Here is a 22,883-nt window from a genome sequence, read left to right as displayed (position 1 = left end):
AAAAAAAACGCTTCGATGCAAATCTTTAGATAGTGTTTAATTTTAAAAAATTGGTGGATTATTCCAAAAGCTTCATAAACTGCTTTTTCCTTATTAATATCCTGATTAAGACAAAGTATGTCGAATAAAAAAGTGATTATTAGAAAATAGTATTTCCCATAAAAAAATTATATTGATCAATACACTTTTCAATAAGTTATAGCATTATAATGTTAAAAATGTAAAAAATAAAATTGAGAATTTTCACACAATAATAGCATTTGGTAGCCATTTTCACCTTGAAGATAAAATAAAGTCCGAAATTTTTTTTTTCCATGATAAAGTATATTACATTAGCTTTAATTTAAGATATATATAAAAGTGTCAGACTTTCCGGAACACTTTCAAAATTTAAGTCGAAAAAGTCATTTTTTGTGAAAAAGTTGTCATTTTGAATCCCCCCCTGTAGGCAGGTAAAAAGTCAGATTTATAAAAAAAATATACCAAATGATAGGTAAAGACATCATGCATCTACAAAAAAAAGAATTATATTGATCCATACATCTTTCGAGAAGTTATAGCATTATAAAGTAAAAAATATAAAAAAAAATTTTTTTTTACAAAAATCGTATTTTTTTTATTAAGTTTAATGTCAAGAATAAATGGTGAGATGAAAGTAAGTTAAGAAGATTATGAAAGTTTATTATAAGGCCATTCCAATTAATATCAATAGTTATCCCAAACAGAAAAATTCCTTTAAATTTACCTTAATATATCCAATTAATAATCAGAATGTACATTGTTTTTTTTTTTTTTTTTTTTAATAGTCACACTGTCAAGGTGGACATTGAATTTGAAGCTTTATAAACAGACTAACCAAGTATTATTCTTCATGTATATAGAATAAATTCTACATCATTCTACGGCCCTGATATTTTCTAATTTATTTAAGCAACAGCACATAATAGCTATATATATATATATATATATATATATATAAATATTTTGTTTTTCTTAGTCAGACTATAGTTATAACTAAATGACAATTAACTGAATGATATTATTAAGCAATTGAAAATTAGAATAGGGGAGAGGAGAAACATGACCATGACAGATTCGACGCATGTATCAGGGTATATTGGACATGTCACCAACATCAATAGGTATCCTCTACATAATTGTAGAGGGCCCAATGAGATGTTCACCATGTACACCCTGACCGCGCCCGAGGATACTGTCAGCTCATGAAATAAAAGGAAAAAAAATAACAGAGTTTAAAGAAATTAACCATCTTACATAAATATAGTCGTAATCAAAATTAATATAATCATTAACTAAATCAAAAAATGTGACCACATGATCACATAACCAAAATAAATAAAAGACCAACACCTCTATGCTTCAACCCTATAATGAATGTTGCCGGACGAAGATGTAGAAGAAGACCAAAAAAGAGATGGAGGAATATAATTGAATGCGATGTGAGGACGGCTGATGAGAGGGTAGATGATGTGGGAGATCGTGTCAAGTTTAGGATAAGGGTGGCCGACCCTAAGTAATTGGATTAAAGCGATGATAAAGAATATGAAGACGCTAAGTTTTTGTACCTTATTTATTATTAGATATTACAGCATTAAGTAATTCCGAACACACAAACACTATATACATGGTAGAAAAGTTAAATCAATTATAAGATAAGAGTAGTGGTCGCGATGATGGTAAAAGATCAACTGTCGATAGGGATATATATTATGGCACATTGACTGTGAATTGCAAAAGTGTTTATGTGTACAGTCCGCCCTCCTGTTAGTATTGTTGTATGTTACTGTGTCAATTATATATATATATATATATATATATATATAGTAAAAGGTACAGTGATGTTATGGGAGACAGAGATATAGGCACATGCAAATGTGATCGTATCAATATAAAAGATAAATTTAAATATTATGCTATAAATTCCATTAAATTTTACAAAATTAATCACTTAAAATATCCTACACATGATTTTTAAAATTTCGTATTAACAAATGTAATAAGATATGATAGAAACTTTTTACTTTAAACACATTTTTATATTTTAATTATGTTTTGAGAAAACTTATGTAACATGAAATTTTAATTACCCTCTATTTAAGTTATGCATATTTTATAGATAGAAAAAGTTTAAGCACTTTCAAAATTTTGAATTTTTTGGCTAAAGTTAAAAAGACAGGCGACGACAAAATAGTAAAAACACAATTAATTAGTTTATTAGCCTTTTTATTAGAATAATTTATTAAATTAGTTTTGATTCTTTAGGTGGAAAAACTTGATATAAATGAGGTTGAAATAATCTCAAATTTATTCAGTAATCTTGACACAGACAACGATGGCTTCATAACTAAGGAACAATGCAATACATTGGTTGATTCTATTTTCTATTGTGTATATACTGGAAATGTAATCATAAAATTAATTAAAAACAAAAAGTTCCTAAGCTTCTTTTCATAATATTTCTATGATTTCAAGAATTAAAGAACACATTTTATATAAAGGACACTTTTTTTTTTAATTGACCGGCATTATTGTGGGCTGCCCTGAAACTGTCGTGAGGCATTATTTCAGGGTGGCCAACGCCGTCTTAATAATTCACACCACCACGTTGTGAATCAACTCGAAATAATCAAAAGCTGAATCGCAACATGGTGTGGCCCTCTCCCGTTAACCGGATCCCACAGTGGGAACCGTTAGAGAGGGTTGGCAAAATAACTCACAAACAAAAACAAAACACAAAAGCAAGAACAAGAACCTAAGGCACCGGCCTAAAGCAGCGCCTCAGGTCCTCCTGTGCCGGGCGGCGTGGCTGCCTCTGTCTCAGGCGTTCCACTTCCTCCTTCTTTAACAAGACGGATTCGACGAACGCCTGGACGAGCCTCCTTGCCTCCCGGCTCCTCAACATCAGGTCCAACATGGACCCGACTCGGAACGTAGACCCAAGTCGGGACTTCAAAGAGTCCCGCTCCTAGGCTCACGTCTCGCACCGGAAGAGGGTGTGCAGAGCGCTATCAGCCTCTCCCAGGCGATCCGAATAGTAGTCGCACGTCAGCACGGCTGCTTTACGAATACGATGTATGTACTCGTTAAAGCAGCCGTGGCCTGACATGACTTGGGTGAGATGACATATCATCTCACCTTGATATAAAGGACACTGCGAATCTAAAAGTAATTTTATATACCATTTCTACGTTTAAAACTGTATTCAAATCAGCCATAAGTATATCTTTTCAATATATTTCTAATCACTATTAAACTTTATTATGAATGTTAGGTGATTTTCGCCTACTTACTTTTCAAGATAAGTGATCGTGGTTTAAAAATTTAAATGTGCTGTGTTTTACGATTTTGACATTGAAATCTGCTCCTGAAATCATTTAAATATGAAAGAAATTTTTAAAAAATAATCACTCGTAATCACTCTAACCTCGTTAGAAATTGAATCTTAAATCATTATAATGCCGTTCTTATACAGCAGCACGGGTGCACAAATGTCCCAAAAAAAATAAGGCAGTGGTAATGTAACATGCTCTATATAGCCCCGACTTAACGCTTAATGATTTTGGCATGTTTCCGAAACTCAAGGAATTGAAGTAGAAAATTCAGTTCAAACCAAGAGATAGTCGGGTCCATGTAGGCTTTTTTCAAATCGTTTAAAGTAAATGCGTTTGCTAAATGTTTCAAAAATGTATTTCGAGGTGGAACCGTTGCATGATGTTGGGAAGGGATAAGGAGGTGCTTTGAAAAAGAATATTAAATTTTACATAAAATTTTTTTTAATTTTGTCGATTTTGCTCTCAGTTTTGTATGAGTAAACTTTGTAGATAAAGACCAGTGAAAGACAACCAGTTTTTAAATTCTTTAGTTTAAGTTGACAATAAGGCTACAATAAATAAGTAAAATTACATATTAATTAAGTTGATAATCCTTTTTAACTGAATTATTAAACAATAATTTTTCATTCTTTAGGTAAAAAAAGTGGATATAAATGAGGTTCAAAGAATGTCAAATGAATTCCAAAATCTTGACATTGACAACGATAGCATGGTAAGTATAAAACAATGCAATCCATTGATGAGTCATTGGTTACTCTGACTCTAGTAGAGGAAGCATAATTATAAATTTATTTATAAATATTTATAATTAATTATACACGAGTAACATTGCACAAGATTTTTTCTCTCTATCCAAAAATAATAGAGCCCATATTGATTTTGAAAAAATAATCAATTAAATCATAAATTTATATTCACACGAATGATTACTAAAAAAAATGAGGAGTTTTTCACAATAATTTTTAAAATATTTTTATTTTTAATTTTTAATAAAGTTCACAACAAAAAAATTATAGTTACGTCAACTTTACTGGATAAGCCAAATAGCCAACATTACTTATGACAAAAAACAATTAAAGATATCATAAAATTAATTTTATACAATGTGATTTATTAAGTATATTACACCTCATTTTTCGTTAGATAATAATTTTTTATAAAAAAAAATAGATTAAAATTTAAGTCTTATTTCTGATCTATTGTCAACTTTAAGTCTATTGTAAGGAAAATTAGCACAATATGGACATAGTATAGTTGGATCTAGAAGATATAGTGATTAGAATCACTATCATAAAAAACGCTCCGAATTTGATTTGTATACATATTTTCAAAAATCAATAACTAGAATGCTTATTTTTAGAACTACATTTTTGGTAAAATCATGTTTGAAAGAATCCATCACTATAAAATATTAATAACATCCGTAAATATTAAAGTATTAAGAGAACTGATTTCTGTAAATAAATAATACAATTTTCTTCAATTTTTATGATACTCAAAGCAATTTGATGTGCAAAGTAGAAAAGATCATAGACTTTTACCATAACTTCAAATTTTTTTTGTCTCGATTTTTCATTTTAATTTTCAAAAAATTTTGCTAATATTCATAAATTTTCTTTATCATTTCTGGCATTTAATTTTTTGGGATTCTTATATTTTTTTTGAAAAATTATGCATTGACCAATAAAAATATCAGTTATTATGACTACTATTGGACATTAGCCTTTTATAAAATAATACTCATAATTAACCAACTATCAATGGAAGTTTACTAGTTAGTTTGAAGAAACACGTTACAGTTTGGAGTTGACTAGTGATAAAACTAACAACTTCCATGTCATCGCTATAAAATTACTATTGATTATTTCCGATATTATAAAAAGAGCTACTTTAAGTAGATTAAAAATAATTATACACAAATATTTGTCAAATAAAATTTTTTTTGAATACAAAGCAACATAAATTATTAAATTTGGAACTTTAATAAATTTATTTAATAAATGCATATCAATAAACCATTTTTCATATTTTAGGTAGTAACACTGAACGAAAATAGAAATGTAAATCTCAAAAAGTCTTTAGTTGATATGAAGAAAGAATTAAAGGACGAAAGTAATTATTTAACAAATTATTATGAAAAATCGATTTATTTTTTTATATAATTGTATTTTAGCTTCTATTCCAAGCTGAGAAAGTATTTTACTAAGATGCGTTTTTTTTTTTAGATAAAATATTTTTCAAATTCAGTGATGTATTGATAAAAGTATTATTCTACAAGGCCCAATTTAAGAATACCGACTTTGGTGAATGTCAATACCTTCATTATACACGACGTATAATTTCAAAATGTCATTTTCCAAATTCTATAAATGATATAAAAATGTATTACACAGAGAAATGTTATGATTTTGTTTCATCTTCCAAATAATCTATTTTTTCTAGTTATTACATAAAATATTCTAAAATTATAAAAAATTGTAATCCCTTATTAAAAAAAAATACTAATAGAAAATCGATGATATTTTTATTTATTAAATGTATCTTTCTAGAATAAACATTCATAAAATAAATATGCTTAAACAATATACAATCTTATTACGCCCACATATATTATTGGAATTACTTTAAAAATATATTAGTTAATAAATAAATATGTAAACAATTTAATAAAAATTTAACAATTTTAATTAATTTAAAAAATAAAAAAAACTCAGCATAGTGGGATCGTGGTACAGTGGGGACATGGCATAGTTGGGTCAAGTATAATGATATTTGACAGTGATAAAAATCACTTTTATAAAAAACGATTCGATGCAAATATGTAGATAGTATTTAATTTTAAAAAAATGGTGGATAATTCTAAAAGCTACATGATCTCCTATTTCCTTATTTATATCTTGATTACAAGTTTTATGATTTATGAGTGTAGTTCGAGATAACGAAAAATCCGAGATAGCCACTGACACAGCACCGCCTTTTGCTCTAGGCTGGCGCTCACCCGTGTCTCTCTCGATATCAGCCGTCCAGCTATTAATATGACAATCGGTTGTCATCGGTCGTCTCCCCGCCCTTGACAATGAGATAAGGCCGCCGCCGAATATGGATTACTGATATTGCGTTCTGTTCCGTTTCCGACGTACACCTTAGCTGGTCTTTTTTACTTTGTCGTTCGAGTTTTGGTGCTCTCGTGCGATTTTGGCGAAATTATATTGTATCCACACGCTTGTTAGTTAATAGTGCTCACTGCAACAATTAAGTTCCTGAGTGAACAAAACTACACTGTATCAGTATACACATATGGACATATTCCATAGTAGTGTTAATACTTAAAAGATAGCCGAGTACGGCCAGTGTAGTTGACTTGCGATACATATATTTATATATATATATATATAGCAAAAGTTCGCGTATTTATAAATGTGTTCTTCTGTTCTCGTCTGTATGATAAAACTCTAGTTATACACATCTATCTAGTGTGTGGTGATCTCCGTACATTGGATTACGCGTTACCACGTTTGACATATTAACCCGTCGTTGGTACACATGTGAGCGCGCCGCTCACACAGATAGCATTTCGAGCGTTATTCGTACAAATATTATTGAATTAATCTGATACTATAAATACCTTCAAATAATATGTCTATAAATATTTTTAAAAATAAATGATTGCGCTATTTGTCATTTCCTATCAGTTATCGATAGACAAAGTCGACTTTACCGATTTAGTGAGCGTCGCGCTAACACTGTACTAACCGCGCAATATTTTTATCACCACCATCACAGTCGATTACGTACACGTGTTTTTACTATTTTTTAATTTATCATGTCCAATAAAGTTATTTCGTGGTTAGAAGAGACCGAAGAAGTTTTTTTAGATGACTCAGACGATACCGATGCTAATCCTAGTTATGTAGATCCCGCCGAATTACGTGAAAATGAGTCTGATAGTGACATTTCTGAACCTACACCTAGTATAATTACTCAAAGATCAAATACTTCACAAACCTCTCGTTCAAGAAGTCATAGTCCTATAGCACAGAATTCTTACTACTTAGGAAAAGATAAACAAACAAAATGGTATAAAGACGCTCCTCCTAAAAATGTACGTACTCGCCAACGTAACTTCGTTTTACGTTTACCAGGCGTAAAACCAACAGGTCGCAATGCAAATTCTATTTTGAAGTGCTGGAACTTANTTTTACGTTTACCAGGCGTAAAACCAACAGGTCGCAATGCAAATTCTATTTTGAAGTGCTGAAACTTTTTTTTTTTGCTGATTCCATGATTGACGATATAGTAAAATACACCAACATATATCTGGATAAAATTCGTTCAAAATATACACAAAAACATATGGTACGCGAAACCTCAAAATCCGAAATAAACGCGCTTTTTGGACTGTTATATTTGGCCGGTGTTCAACGTGGTAATCATCTCAACCTTGATGATTTATGGTCAAATGACGGCTTATCTCCAGAGTATTTTCGAGCAGTTATGCCAAAAGCACGATTTTATATTCTTCTAAGAGCAATGAGGTTTGACGATATAGGTACACGGGCTCAGAGAAAACAATTTGATAAGCTTGCGGCCATTCGTTCAATATTTGACGAATTTGTTCTACGCTGCGAGAATTATTATACAGTGTGGGCAAATGTAACTATAGATGAAATGCTTGAAAGTTTTCGAGGCCGTTGTAGTTTCCGAGTGTATATCCCAAGTAAACCTAACAAATATGGTATAAAAATCCAGGCCTTAGTCGACTCTAGCACCTTTTATACGTCGAAAATGGAAGTGTACGTTGGGACTCAGCCCGATGGGCCTTATAAATGCGAAAACGACCCAGTAAGTGTAGTAAAAAGATTAATCGCCCAAATTACGAAAACAGGTCGTAATATCACCATGGATAACTGGTATAATTCTATACCTCAAGCAATTGATCTACTAAAAAATCACAACACTACTGTAGTTGGTACACTTCGTAAAAACAAACGTGAAATTCTCCTTTGTTTTTTAGACACTAAAAAAAGGCAATTGAACTCTACGATGTTTGGTTATGACAAAAACAAATTGCTTACGTCATATGTACCAAAAAAAAATAAAAATGTATTGCTTGTTTCCACTATGCACGAACAAGGTGTCATTGATCCAGAGTCTGAAAAAAGAAAACCAGAAGTGATAACGTACTACAACAGTACAAAAAGTGGCGTTGATTGTGTGGATGAAATGAAGGGCGAATACTCTGTGGCTAAAATAAGTTGCAGGTGGCCACTGACCATTTTTTTCTCTCTGATGAAGATAGGAGGCACAAATAGCCAAATTATTTTTCGAGAAAATACAGGAATTTATCTAAGTCGTCGAAAATTTCTATAAACCTTGGTAAAAGAACTTACAGACCATTTATGTTAGAACGATTGCAGATGCCTACTTTGCGTACAAGTATTGGACAAAGAATAATAAAATTGACTGGTTACACCAAGACAGAAGATGAAGTCCCTGAACGTTCAAACATTGATCATCGTCCGAAGTGCGTATTTTGTCCAAAAAGAAAAAATCGAAAGACCATGGTGAGGAAATATTTTTATGAATACATAATAATAATAATATTATATATAACTAATTTTTCAAATAATTGTTTGAAATAATTTTGTAGAGCAAGTGCGTAAAATGCAGCGTGCCAATATGTAAGGAAAATACGACGAGCACATGCGTATCCTGCTGTAACGATCACAACGAAATAAGTAGTACAGAAAGTGAATAGACCAAAGTGATGAATTTAATAGTTTATAAATTTTCATTTATATTAAGTTTTTAATTAATTTGTATTGCTTTATAAGGAATAAAAAAATTTTTTTTTGGAATAAGATTGTAGTTTTTTATTTTTATTTTATAAATTATGACATTTACTTATTTAAGTATTTATTTACTTTTTAGTGAAGGATAAAAATATACATAATTCTAGGTACGATGTAATTTTTTAAGTTAATCGATCAATTAATAATAATATATAAAGTGAAGTGTGAGCGTCACGCTCACAGTGTAACAATTATGTTACGAACTATATGTGTACCAACAACGGGTTAAGAATCTACTATATATGTAATGTGGTTTTAACCGATTTTATTAATCTAAAAAAGAATTTTACAAACATGTTTAAATATAAATAAAAAACAAATACAAATTTAAATAAACAAAACATTTACCTAAAAAAGAATAATTAATTACACGACGTTTACCACACATTTATATTATTAAGGGAAACACACTAAAAAGAACTACATATAACAGATAGACACTGATAACACAATTATAAAATATCAACACAATTACACAGATGGCGCTAACCTAAAGTTTTTACACCTCCCCCTCAGAGGTCTCTTTTCTGGGGAAAAGGAGACAACTTAACACTATGAAAAAAATTTGACACTTTTTTCTTTTTTCCACACCCTACTTCGTAGAAGGAAGGTGAAATTTTCCTCAGTATCGGAAAAGGTCCCGTTCTAACTTTATCCATTTTTCCTCTGTTTATTTTATTCCCATTCTCAATGTATACTTCATCTCCAACATTAAATTCATGTATTTTCCTATTTCTATCAACTCTTTTTTTGTTGATTTCAAAGTTTTTTTTCGAATTTTCTAATGCTTTTATCCTGTCTGCCACCAAATTATTCTTGTTAACTATGTCTATGGGACTAATGTTTGTCTTTTCCCCAAATAATAAATAAGCTGGTTCGAATTTTGTTGCACTGTGAATTGTTCGGTTGTACTCTTTAACGCATTCTTCAGCTATGGTTGACCAAGCTTGTTTTCTACCTCCATTTATTTTACATCTTATCCTATTGACTAGAGTTTGATTTATTCGCTCATTCAATCCGTTTGACTGTGGACAATCTACACTAGTAAACATTAACTGAATATTTTTTTTATTCAAATATTTTTTTAGTTCATCAGAATTTAATCCAGTGTATTGATCCGCTAATAATACAGTAATTTTATTATTTGTCGCAACTGGATCTATAAGGTTTATAAAGTCCTTGGCACACTGTCCCTGAGTCGTTGAAATCCAGACATATCTACTAAAATGGTCGATTAAAATATGCATATACTTTTTTTTAGATTTATTATTTTTAAACCCACCAACTGTATCGATAGACATTATCTCAAAGGGTTCACAAGCAGGACCAAGTTTTGACATCAAGCCAATCAATCTACTCCTTCTTGTTTTATTTTCTATACAAATAGAACAACTTTTACAGAAATCACTCACCAACATGTCAAGATTTTTAAAATAGTAATATGGTCTTATCATTGCACACATTTGAGAAACCCCTATATGGCCATAACAGTCATGCACTGATTCAATTATTTTTTTTCCCAAATCTACTGATATGAATATCCTAGATTTTTCTTTAATTTTTTTAAAGATGATATTACGACGTTTTTCGGTATTCTTGGCAGATTCTAGTTCTTGTATATTATTTTCCTGATCCACGAGTATCTCTGAAAGCTCAATTAAATTTACCACCCGAATAACATCTTCGCTTTCAAAATATTCCAAAACTGGCTGTCTTGAAAGGAGGTCTGCTAAAATATTATCTTTTCCTTTTTTATATATTATTTTAAAATGAAATTGAGACAGATAATGAACTAAATCACCTAGTATTTCATCTGTTCTAGATTTAGTTCTTAAATTCTCTAATGGTTTGTGGTCACTGCACACATTGAACTCACGACCAATTAGATAATACTGCCAATATTTAATTGCATCTTTAATTGCCTTACATTCTAAGTGAATAATATCCATTTTTTTTTCCTTTTCGGATAATTTCCGGGAAAAGTAAGCAACTGGATGTAGTTTTCCATCTGATTGTGGTTGTTTTAATGATGCTCCTATTCCTTTATAGCTAGCATCTGTTTCAATATATACCTCTTTATTTGTATCATAAATTGCTAAAATTGGTGTTGAGCATAAGTATTCTTTTATTAGTTTAAAACTTTTTTCACACTCATCTGACCAATGAAATTCACTATTTTTCTTCAACAAATTATGTAAGGGTTGAAACTTTTCAGCACTATTTTCAATATATTTCAAATAGAAATTTATTGAACCTAACACACTGCGTACACCTGATTTATCCGTTGGTCTTTTCAAGTTTCTGATTGCAATAAGATTCTCTTGTGCTGGTGAAACTCTATTTTCTTGTAAGACATGACCCAGATACTTAACAGATTTTGCAGCAAATTTACATTTAGCTAGCTTTAGTTTAAACCCTTCTTCTTCCATAGTTGCTAAAAAACTTTTGATATGTTGCATATGTTCTTGCCATGACTTTGAAAAAATTAATATATCATCAATGTAATTAATACAACATTCATCTAAATTATTTCTTCTTATTATATTCGAAAGGATCCGTTGAAATATTGCTGGAGCATTTTTAAGTCCAAATGGAAGAACTTTAAACATAAATTTTCCAAATTTTGTAATAAATGATGTCTTTTCTTGGTCTTCTAATTTTAAAAGAATACACCAAAATGCAGAATTTATATCGATTACAGTAAAGTATTTACAATTTGCTACTTTATCAATTACATCATTTATAGTTGGAAAAGGGTAACTTTCTGGTATTATTAATTTGTTCATTTTCCTAAAATCAATACAGAGTCTTGACCGACGTCCATCTTCTTTTTTGTATGCCAGAGTAACCGGAGNATTTCTATTATAAATACTTATTCATATATTATACTTATAAATCAAAGAACTGCTAATTAATGAAGTAAATATCAGTTAATTTTGCTATCTGAAAATTCACCAATTTCGCTTATCAATCGATACTCCCATGATATCATTCCAATCAATTTATTTATACTCTGAAATATTATTTCTTCCCTTCGTCAATAGTTTATATATATATAAATACATTTTCATCTAGTATAAAAACCATAATTCCTTTAAATAAAGTTCAGTAATTTTTAATTTATAATCGAAGAATTTTATTTTCTGCAAAATGTGATATAAAATCATTGTAAAATTTAATTTGAACATTATTATCAATTAAAAGTAAGTTTTTTAATAATCATATTAGAATACATCATGAAATATTTTATTATGTTGTATATATTATAGTAGGGTAAAATAGAGAGTTCTAGGCCCCCCCCGCCTCACCCCTTCACCTACCCACCCACCGTTGGGTGGGNGATAAAGATTAGTTGAATTGTAAGCAGAATAAACGTAGAATGTATGTATGCGATCTTAAAATAGGAGTAGAATATAAGGTTTAAATTTAAATTTCTTAATAATATACTCAAGAAGTATGAAGTTATAAATATAAAATATAAAATATTTAATTATATATATTAATAAATATTAAGTTTATAAAACCCTACAATAATATGAAGTTAAATAATTTTTTTTTTTTATCCTTTCAGAGATAAATGGTGAAAATCCCCCTAAAATAATTACAAATTAAAGATCGCTAATTTTCCACATTTTTTCAATACTTTTTACTTATAACTGCAAATTTAACATATTGAAAAATGAAAAAATCAAAATAAATCATTTTTATACCAAAATCGTAAATATTTTCCAGAAATACTTCGAGCTTTAAATATATGACGAACTAAAGCTTATAATAATTATTATAAGTTCAAAAAAAAAATTTTGTCCAAACACCAAACAAATTTTTGTTGAACAAAAATGTAATTTTTATGTAAAATTCATTGTTTAAAACGTTAATTTTTGATACTACAGTCCACATTTATATTAAAAATACACAAAGCAATACAACTTTTTTTTATATTAACAATAAATAAAATTTTTTTTTTCAAGCCCATCATTTTTTATACGTGTTTGCCATAAAAGTAACAACTACTTTATAACATTTTTATGATTTCTCCATTAAATTACAATTCTAAATTATTCTAAATTATAAATTTAAATAACTTTTTCAAAAATATAATTTATCAATATAATTTTTTTTTATAGATGCTTGATGTCTTTACCTATCATTTGATTTATTTTTTTCATAAATTTAACCCTTTACATTCCCACAGGGGGGGATTTAAAAGTTTTTTTACAAAAAGTTAACATTTTTAACTTAACTATTGAAAATGTTCCGGAAAGTCTGACACTTTTATAAATATCTTAAATTAAAGCTATTATAATATACTTTATTATGCTATAAATTTTTGAAAAATGTATGGATCAATATAATTTTTTCATGAGAAGTAGTATTTATATACATCTCTTATTCGACATACTGTTTTTTTAAATCATACCATTTCCCTATATACGAGGGGGGTTCTAATCTAAAAAATGCATATAGAAAGTAAAACTTTTTCAACTTGACTTTTTAAAGTATTCCGGAAAGTCTGACACTTTTATATATATCTTAAATTAAACGTAATGTAATATACTTTATTATGAAAAAAAAAAAATTGACCTCTAGAATTGTATTCGTGGTGAAAATGGCTACCAATGTTATTTTCGTGTGAAAATTCTTTTTTTTTTTACATTTTCATCGTTATAATGCTATAACTTAATAAAAAGTGTATGGATCAACACAATTTTTTTATGAGAAATAACATTTTTTAATAATCTCTCTTTTATTCGACATACTTAATTTTAATCAGGATATTAATAAGGAACTAGCAGATCATGTACATTTTGGAATAATCCACCAATTTTTTAAAATTAAACACTATCTAAAGATTTGCATTGAAATGTTTTTTTTTTTTTTATAGTGATTTTAATCACTGTCAGATATCATTATACTTGATCCAAATATGCAACGTACCACTATGCCTCGACCTCCCTTTGCTGGGGTTCTTTTTATACGTGTTTGCCATAAAAGTAACAACTACTTTATAACATTTTTATGATTTCTCCATTAAATTACAATTCTAAATTATTAAATATAAATTTCATACTATATTTAATTTCTATAATAAATATTTATTTATAAATTACACTTATCAATTATAAAATTTGTAATCAGGATATAAAATAGGAAATCATTTTGCTTTTGGAAAACCCCACTAGTTTTTTTTAAATTAAACACTATCCATAGATTTGCATCGAATTGTTTCTATGGTAGGGTTATATCTATGAAAGATATGATTTTGACCATTAAGAATTCGTAATCGATACTCCAAATTATAAAAATGATTATAGCAGGTATCCAAAGTTACTATGAAATTCTATATTTATAAATCATTAATTAATAAAATTAAATCCTATTTTAAGATATACTTAAATTGTTTACATGTTGACATTGACGGAGTATTTAAAGGTGTAGAATTTCTTCTAGAGTTCTTATTATCTTTATCTGTTAACATAAGTTATTGACTAGAATATTTTGGAATTCATTGATATTTTCATACATAGGAGAGAGAAACATTAAGGTAGGGAAATGATTACGCCACTAGTGTTTGGGCCCTGACCATTACTAAATATCTTCATTTTCGTAGTCGCTTTTTCGTCGTTTGTTCTCAATTGCCATTACGTGCCTGGATCTACATTCACACTCGTCATACTAAGATGTTCGATACTATACCACAAGGTCTCATACAGTCCACTCATCACTATCAAAAACTTCATCTATTCAGCTGAGTTTAAATTATTTTTAATGTTATTTATTATTTGTTTTAATTGAGTTTAACTATTTTGTTTTATGCCGCTTCGCCGGTCAATAGTATTTAAAGGCACCCGTTACCCTTTAAATTTAAGATACTCTCTGAAGAATTTCTATTATAAGTGGTTGTTTGTTATTTATTTATTGTCTACTCTTGTTACTTATTGGATGTGCAGTTAGCCGTTATCTCACAGATGAACCATTGCCACTTCAATAATAGCGATGTAAACAAAATTGAGGTAACACGGCAATCTAGTGCGGTGCACAATTAGCCGTCCTACGGTATAGCTACCTCGTACAAAACAAATACAGTAAAAATAGTACTATACAAATGTTTTTCAAATAAAGTTTTTAATGAATACAAAACCAAATAAGAATGAATTTGATTTTATGAGAAACCTTTGCTTTATAGTACCACGTTTTTAAGGAATTTTAATAGAGTAAAAATTTTGCAAGTAATTTATTTACATACAAATGAAAAAAAAATTGTTTAGCGCCTATTAAAATTGAAAACAAGGTCCACTTTAACACTCTCGTTATTAAATACCCTTTCCTACTTAGGCGTACTACAATAAACTATTTTTTATATTTTAGGAAGATTTACTGAATTATTGGAAGAGTACCATTGAGGAAAAATGTAATTATTTAACAATTTATTATAAAAAATCTATTATTTTATTTATATTGTTGTATTTTATAGATAAATACGATTTAAGTTAAGTATTAATAGAATTATTAGAGTTCCAGGCACAATTGTATAACTGGAAACTTAGTAAAGTAGAAGATCTGAAAAAATTAGACACATTTATTGAAGAAATCTTAAATGATGAATCTCCTGATCATATAAAGCCTGAATTACTATTACTATTAACTAATTAAGTAGTAATTTCTATCTCCAATCATTTATTGTATTTCATTAATATTTTTATTGCTTTAAAGTAATTTATATCTTATATTTTAATATATTATTGACTCTGTGCTGTTTTTGTTTCACTTACTCCGAACCTTTTTATAATTATTCTTGCATTAACAGTATACTCAATTATTTGTTTTTTAGTACATGTTTAAAATAATCCGCTAGCGTTGTTATTTGAACGGTGTATGGGTTAAATTTCATTGTATGTCAAGTTAATATTGGCGTCTACTTTTTTGCATATTGTTACAAGTATTTAAGAGACACGCTTATAAAAAAGTATCATCATTGTTTTGCACTTAAAACAGCATTTAAATGGATAATTTCATATAAATAGTACAAAAAAATCTACTAAACAGTTTGTATTTCAGTTTGGACCCATAACCATTTATCCACTCATTATCCATTTTTAACATGGAGATATATTTTTATTATTTTATGTCATGTTAGTCGATTTTACGTAGTTATTGAAGTTTGTACATTGCGTTACCTTTTTCAAAAATAATAGGCATTTAATTTTAATGTACTTCACAATTTATATGTCAGATATTCAAAATGTAATTTTAAATGCTAAAATAAAATTCTAAAAACTTCTAAATTTTCATTATTTATTTTAAAATCAAACCATGAAATTTTTAATCAATATCTAGTCAAATATTCCGAAAAACGAAAAAATCTAAATAAAAATTGATTATAATTGGAACAATCCATAGTTAAATTCATGTAAATCCCAAAATAATTTTTTAGAAATGATGTATACAGTGACATATTATTCAAAAGTTTGGAACACTATAGACTGATAGCAGACTACACAAATAGAGTCAAGAAATTCATAAATAACAAAAAAAAGTATTTAACTTTGTAGAAATCTATTATCATATTAAATCTAATTCGACATTTAATTTAAAAACAATAAAAACGAATGATTTTAATTGTCTATTTAGTGTAATAAATATAAATTAAATTAAAAAAGTTGGGATATATTTGTATAGAGGAGTTGTGAGTAAGGAGTGAGTTAGAGTTGAGATAGTATATGGGGGTTTTGGAGTGTAATATGTATAGTAAAGAGTAGTCTTAATAATTTAAACTACTCAATAAAGTTATTCCTATTTTACATTTTTCTACTCTTATTTATAATGTGAAGTCTTTAAAAGTAAAACATGTAAATAAATTATGGTGCTTACTTTTTTTCCCTTAAGTAGTCATTCGAATTAATCTTGTAAAAATACTATAACGAAATTCTAATTCCCAGAGTAACTATTTCAGTACTTTATACATAAACGTTAAGTTAATTCATTTTTATCTTAATAAAATGACGGGTCGGGTGTTTTAATTGACAATCAAATAATAAACTAAAGACAATTTATTCTATTTTAAATAAAGACATGATTCTATTACACATATATCAGTATAACAAAACAATCAGTAATAATGACAATTGTATAAATATAAAAATAAATAAATAAATATATGGCAATACATAACCACCAATAAAATTTGGTCATATTAGAAAAAATTACGTAAGTGCACAAAAATGTGAACAAATCCATATATCGTATATCCATATATATAATATCGTAATATTCCCCTCATTTTTTTCAAACGAACATAATGCAACACATAAACATAACATATAAATATACTAAATAAATAAATAGCCTTACAGATAATTTATACAATATATACACAATAAAAATTATATTTTACGTAAAAATATTTACGAAGTGGTTAATTTAACTATTTTAACTACTGGCTGCAATAACGTTCCATCGGTAGTACGAAGACGTACAACACAAACTACCTCATCCGGTCCTGGAATGACTTCTTGTACTCTTGCAGTGCGCCATTTTAAGGAGGGTAAATGCTGGTTCTTGATGATGACAACGTCATTGACATTGATGTTAGGCGCATCAACAAGAACAATTTTGTATTAACTTCTCGGTCCAGTGTTAATAATCGTTTGTAGGTTTTTCGTTTATTTTGATTAATTAGATTTAAATATATATTAAATCTTAATCATCATTTCGCGCTTTCATTACCTTGACAAAATGCTTCGTTCATAAAAAACGCGTTTAAAAATATTCTCTCTAATGTTACCTGTCTCTATTATGCTTTAATATTTTTTTATACTTTTAAAATTATACGAGATTTTTACTAATAATATATTTGATAAATTCCTTATAGTCGATATTGATATTCTTAATACTTATTCTGAACTTTCCATAGTAAAACTTTAATAATATGTCTATCTATATTCAAAGTATAGTCAACAAGACTGTGGTCGCTCAGCGTAAGGCCTTGGCTGGTACGGTCACAGTTAACCTTGATTATATATATTAAATATTATTATAATACATTTTCTTAATTATTATTGGATATTTCTAATGTGGACATTTTCTATAGTTTTTATATACTAAATATATATTATAAGTAATGATCTATATCCAGATTAATAGTTGGACAATTGGCTTATTGATACAAATTGCACACTAAAATATATAATAATTGAAACACACTTGAGTTATGAGTATTACTCTGTACACCAATTGCTTATGCGTTACCAAAAAGGTAGGACTTAGCCTTACGACTGACGGGTACATAGGTATAGAGTACTACTGCTGCATTAATTATATTAATTAAAATATTTAGCTTATTCACTCTATTCATTACATTAAAGGCTATCCAAAAATGAAGGACACGAAAATATTTAAAATTGTCAAATATAATAAAATAATATTAATTTCTTATAAGGATTTTTAGGTAAAAATAAAGACTTATTCTTTGGTAAAATGTTTTAAATTATCTTAAAATAATGTTACCATTTAGGGCAATATAAGAAAAAAACTAATTTTTGAGGACAAAATATTTACTTATACTGAGGCAGATTCCGTGTAACTGACTAATAATTTCACCAAAAATAAGAAGTTCTTCTCATTAGGAAACAATGACTTTTTTATATTTTGGAGAAAATCTGGAGAAAACAGCGAACTCTAATGAAACCTGAGATGCTTTAAAATTTATATCAATATAGGTAATTGTTTTATGTGCTTTAAATTCATTACATTCATTCACACAATCCACTCCCATCATTGTATCTCCTCGACATAGCCTAACTAACCGACGTGAGAATCACAGGCGCTGTATTCATACAAAGATATTGTGCAATAATGTGATAAATATCTTTTTTTCAGAAATCTCACTCTATTTTACTACTTCCTATTAACTACAAAAAATGATTTTTTTACGTAGAATTATTAAAAATTCGTATTTATCTATTTATGGCAAAAACACTATAAATGACAATTCAATTTCAGTTGATTTTTTTTGTAGTAACATTAAATCTTCATGTTTAAAAACTATAATTAATCAGTCTAGGTGAAGTAAAATGTATTGACCGTTTATTTATAGACTTATGTTAAAAATGAACAATGTTTTAATAACTAGAAATAGTACTATTTTCAGAAAAAAATTAAGATTTCGCATAAAATTTAAGAGTTTACGTTTCTCTAACCTTCTTTATAAATACAATTTTGAGGAAGTTGTATAGAAAGCACTTCAAACTTAAGGTATAGTGAGAGAGTTTTGCACTCCTTGACTAGACTAAAGTAATTGGTGAACAAATTTTACTACCGATAAAATTATGTAGGTAATTTTGGAAAAACGGCGTATAGGATAGGCAATAGAGCAGAATTTGTGTTAGCTGAACCTTACTGTTACGGCGCTATATCACTGCTTCAGTGTTAATAATCGTTTCCAAGATTTTGCATTTATTTCGATTACTTAGCATTCGTGTATATATTGGATTTAAAAAAGATTCTCTACAATGGAACCTGCGTCTATTATGATTTGTTATATTTTTTTTATATTTTTTCCAAACTTTTTTTTACATTATACTATATTTTATCAATAATATTTTCGATGAATTCCCTATAGACGATATTGATATTCTTAAAATTCACTCTGAACTTATCCAAATATAATTATAAGAATATGTTTATCATAAAAATGATAATGAGTTTCATCTGAATTAAAATTTAATCGATTTTTACAATTATAATCAAATTTATCAATTGAGTAGATCTTTTTTCATTGGTTATTCTAGTTGAAGTAAATCATTTCAATTGTAGAACTATTTTAAATACCAAAAGTTAATTAGAAATGATTACTATGATTTCTATTTAAGTTATCTATTACGATAAAAATGCAAAAAAAATATTGAGATTAATAATAAATTTACTGTAAATAGTAATTATAATATTTCCTGAGTGTATATTAATATTAACAATACCATTTTTTTCTATTTAATTACGTCAATTTGAAAATTTGCAAGTTGAGCTAAAAGTTATGGCAATAAATTCATTTTTTTTTTTTAATATAAACTTTTACTTTAAAGGGCAAAAAAAGTAGATAAAAAGTAATTAATAATGAAAATCATCTATGAATGCAATTTTGTACAAGTAAAAAATTGAATTGACATTTTAAACACATACAAGATTGTGGCCTTTGGTACATAGAATATAAATCAGAAATAAAACAATTTTTCACTTTTTTGGCACATAGAACGTTTGTGTCAAACGTTCTATGAATGGGTCATTCACTCTTCATTTAGTATAAAGAATTTTTTGACAAAAAAAAATAATTGAAAAGTATTAATTTAGTAATAATTTCTTATAAAAAAATTGTGTGAATCCATAAACTTTTCAATAAGTTATAGCATTATAAAGTTTAATATTATATAAATAATAAAATCGAGAATTTTCACACGAAAATAGCATTCGGTAGCCATTTTCGCCGTGAAGACAAGTCCAGAGGTCAAATTTTTTTTTTTCATATTAAAGTACATTACATTAGCTTTAATTTAAGATATATATAAAAGTGTCAGACCTTCCGGAACATTTTCAAAAGTTAAGTTCAAAAAGTTAATTTTTTGTGAAAAAGTTGTCTTTTTAAATTCCCCCCTGTGGGCAGAAAAAAGTCAAATTTACAAAAAATATATACCAAATAATAGGTAAAGACATCAAGCATCTATATAAAAAAAAGTTATATTGATATGTTTATTTTTGAAAAAGTTACGGCAGTTTTTAGTAAAAAAAATTGAAAAAATTTCGAAAATTAGCGATTTTTAAATTTGTAATTTTTTTGGAGGTTTCCCCCATTTACGGGGAACGAGGGAAATTTTTTCAATTTTGAAGGGTAATGTCTTCGACTAGATACGATTTGTGATCTTTTGACGTATCGTTGAAAGAAATCCGTTCGGTGAGAGCTGAGAAAAAGTGGTAACAGAAAAAAAAAAAAAAAAAAAAAAACACATCATAGTAAAACCAATACCTTCTCAGCTTCGCATCGAAGCTAAAATGAATAAAATTGTGTCATAGTGTCTAAATATTTTTGTATTTTGTAGTTCTTAATGAACAATAATATTAATATTTATTAAAAATGTAAAAATTAAAAATTATTTTCTAGGTCAATCAATTTGAAAAAATTATGTATCTGAGATTTCCAATAATTCTGTCTTTTGTAAGTAAAAATAAACCCATAAATTACCACTATTAAACACTTGTTTTGTTTTATAAAAAGGTAATTTTAAGATAATTACAGTATATAATTTTATATTTACGATAATATATCAAAATTATAATTGATGAAAACGTAAATAAAAAAAAATTTAATTGAAAAGTATTTAATTTAAGTATTTATTAATATTTTCAAAATATCATATATTTTAGCTTACACTTTATTTTTAAAAAAAAGGTATAAGTTTTAAAAATTAGTGAATAATATTTTTTCTACTCATAATATACATAAAAATCAGCCAAACCGTATAAAAAAATTTTTTTTTTAACTTTAAACTTACTTGAGACCTACTAGAAATATACAATATAATGACGTTAATTATGATATCCACTCTTTCAATATTTACCTTAAAATTTTTAAACTAAAAATTTTGTATTTTACAGTAAAAATCAAACTATTCTGATATATTAACCACATTATTTGACCAAAAATTGAATAACACAGGCAACTTTTTAATTTTTGGGGCGTTTTTGGTAAAAATACTAAAAACACGTTGAGCGACCAGTAAAATTTTTTTTAAAAATCTCAAATCTTCACTAAATGTTTAGTTTAATGTATAAAATAAAGTTGAAATGGTTCTCATTAAAATTTCAATGATAGACTTTTGTGACACTAATCAAGCAAATGATAATTAGTTTATTAAAAATCGATTGCCAACAAAGAAACGAAACATTTAGGGAGGTTCAATAATCCGACAATTTGGCATTATTAAAGGCACGTATTGTGAGTGAAGTGTGTACATACAGTGAAAGACAAGACGTAAAAAACAAAGTAGAAACAAAAGCGACGGATGCTCGCTGATGAAAGAACGATGGCCGGACGACTCGTGAACACGTTCGAACACAAGCGATACGGGAAAAAAAGAGGACAAGTATCAGAGATTGCCATACTTTACCTTACAGTAATCATGGCTTAGATAACTATAACATGAAAATATATATATTTAAATTTCAAGGCATTTTTATGATATCAGTTTGGTACTGTTACAGTTTTTGTGGCATTATACTTTTCTTATAATTTACATCCAAATATTTTAAGAATTATTTTAATGTAATATGCGTGGATATTACAACAATAAATGAATCATAATTTTTAATAACGGCGAAAAGTTGTTTAATTTTTTTTCTAAAACATATTATTAAAAATGAAAACCATTATTCATAATTTATTTGAATAGTACTATTAGTTTAAAATGCAGAATAATCATCAACAACATGTTTATTACTCAAAATAATGCACAAATAGACAAATTAATCTGCTAATGAGCCTTAGCTGTTTTTAACTACCATACTATAAATAGTCAAAAATATAATAATGATAAAATTATCTTATATAATCTAAACTATTTAAAAATTATAAAAATAAGTTTTTTGGAACTATTCTTTACGGCACATTGTGATGTGGTATGGATTATTC

The 22,883-nt window shown here is 27.7% G+C and overlaps 2 protein-coding genes across 3 annotated transcripts; both read left to right on the top strand.

Annotated features, from left to right (window-relative positions):
- The first annotated feature begins 969 nt into the window (after positions 1-969).
- LOC126906001 (uncharacterized) lies at positions 970-5,824 on the top strand. 2 transcript variants are annotated; one of them, XR_007704144.1, is made up of 5 exons: positions 970-2,211; positions 2,284-2,424; positions 3,988-4,065; positions 5,387-5,465; positions 5,579-5,824. XR_007704144.1 is itself a non-coding variant. In XM_050686228.1 (3 exons), exons 1-3 carry the CDS (start codon positions 4,021-4,023, stop codon positions 5,779-5,781), a joined length of 327 nt encoding a protein of 108 aa, XP_050542185.1. In that variant the 5' UTR covers positions 3,117-4,020; the 3' UTR covers positions 5,782-5,824. The 2 variants fall into 2 exon arrangements, 1 of the variants encoding a protein (XP_050542185.1); XM_050686228.1 differs by lacking the exons at positions 970-2,211; positions 2,284-2,424 and having other exon boundaries at positions 3,117-4,065.
- A 1,810-nt stretch (positions 5,825-7,634) lies between these two features.
- LOC126905080 (piggyBac transposable element-derived protein 4-like) lies at positions 7,635-9,111 on the top strand. Its single transcript, XM_050684476.1, has 3 exons — positions 7,635-8,614; positions 8,692-8,917; positions 9,004-9,111. The coding sequence occupies exons 1-3, from the start codon at positions 7,635-7,637 to the stop codon at positions 9,109-9,111; spliced, it is 1,314 nt and encodes a 437-aa protein (XP_050540433.1).
- Positions 9,112-22,883: the final 13,772 nt, after the last annotated feature.

The sequence above is a fragment of the Daktulosphaira vitifoliae genome, unplaced genomic scaffold (genome assembly GCF_025091365.1).
Source record: "Daktulosphaira vitifoliae isolate Bord-2020 unplaced genomic scaffold, ASM2509136v1 Scaffold_4, whole genome shotgun sequence".
NCBI lineage: Eukaryota > Metazoa > Arthropoda > Insecta > Hemiptera > Phylloxeridae > Daktulosphaira > Daktulosphaira vitifoliae.
Note: the sequence above shows the minus strand (reverse complement) of the source record. Positions and strands in the feature narration are given on the sequence as shown.

Bases quoted from the DNA above. Each gene is read 5' to 3' on its own strand.
- LOC126906001 (XM_050686228.1), top strand. From the start codon at position 4,021: ATGTCAAATGAATTCCAAAATCTTGACATTGACAACGATAGCATG. The intron at 4,066-5,386 runs GTAAGTATAAAA...TTCATATTTTAG, and splicing joins ACATTGACAACGATAGCATG to GTAGTAACACTGAACGAAAA. The intron at 5,466-5,578 runs GTAATTATTTAA...TTTTTTTTTTAG, and splicing joins GAAAGAATTAAAGGACGAAA to ATAAAATATTTTTCAAATTC.
- LOC126905080 (XM_050684476.1), top strand. From the start codon at position 7,635: ATGATTGACGATATAGTAAAATACACCAACATATATCTGGATAAAATT. The intron at 8,615-8,691 runs GTGGCCACTGAC...GAGAAAATACAG, and splicing joins GTGGCTAAAATAAGTTGCAG to GAATTTATCTAAGTCGTCGA. The intron at 8,918-9,003 runs GTGAGGAAATAT...ATAATTTTGTAG, and splicing joins GAAAAAATCGAAAGACCATG to AGCAAGTGCGTAAAATGCAG.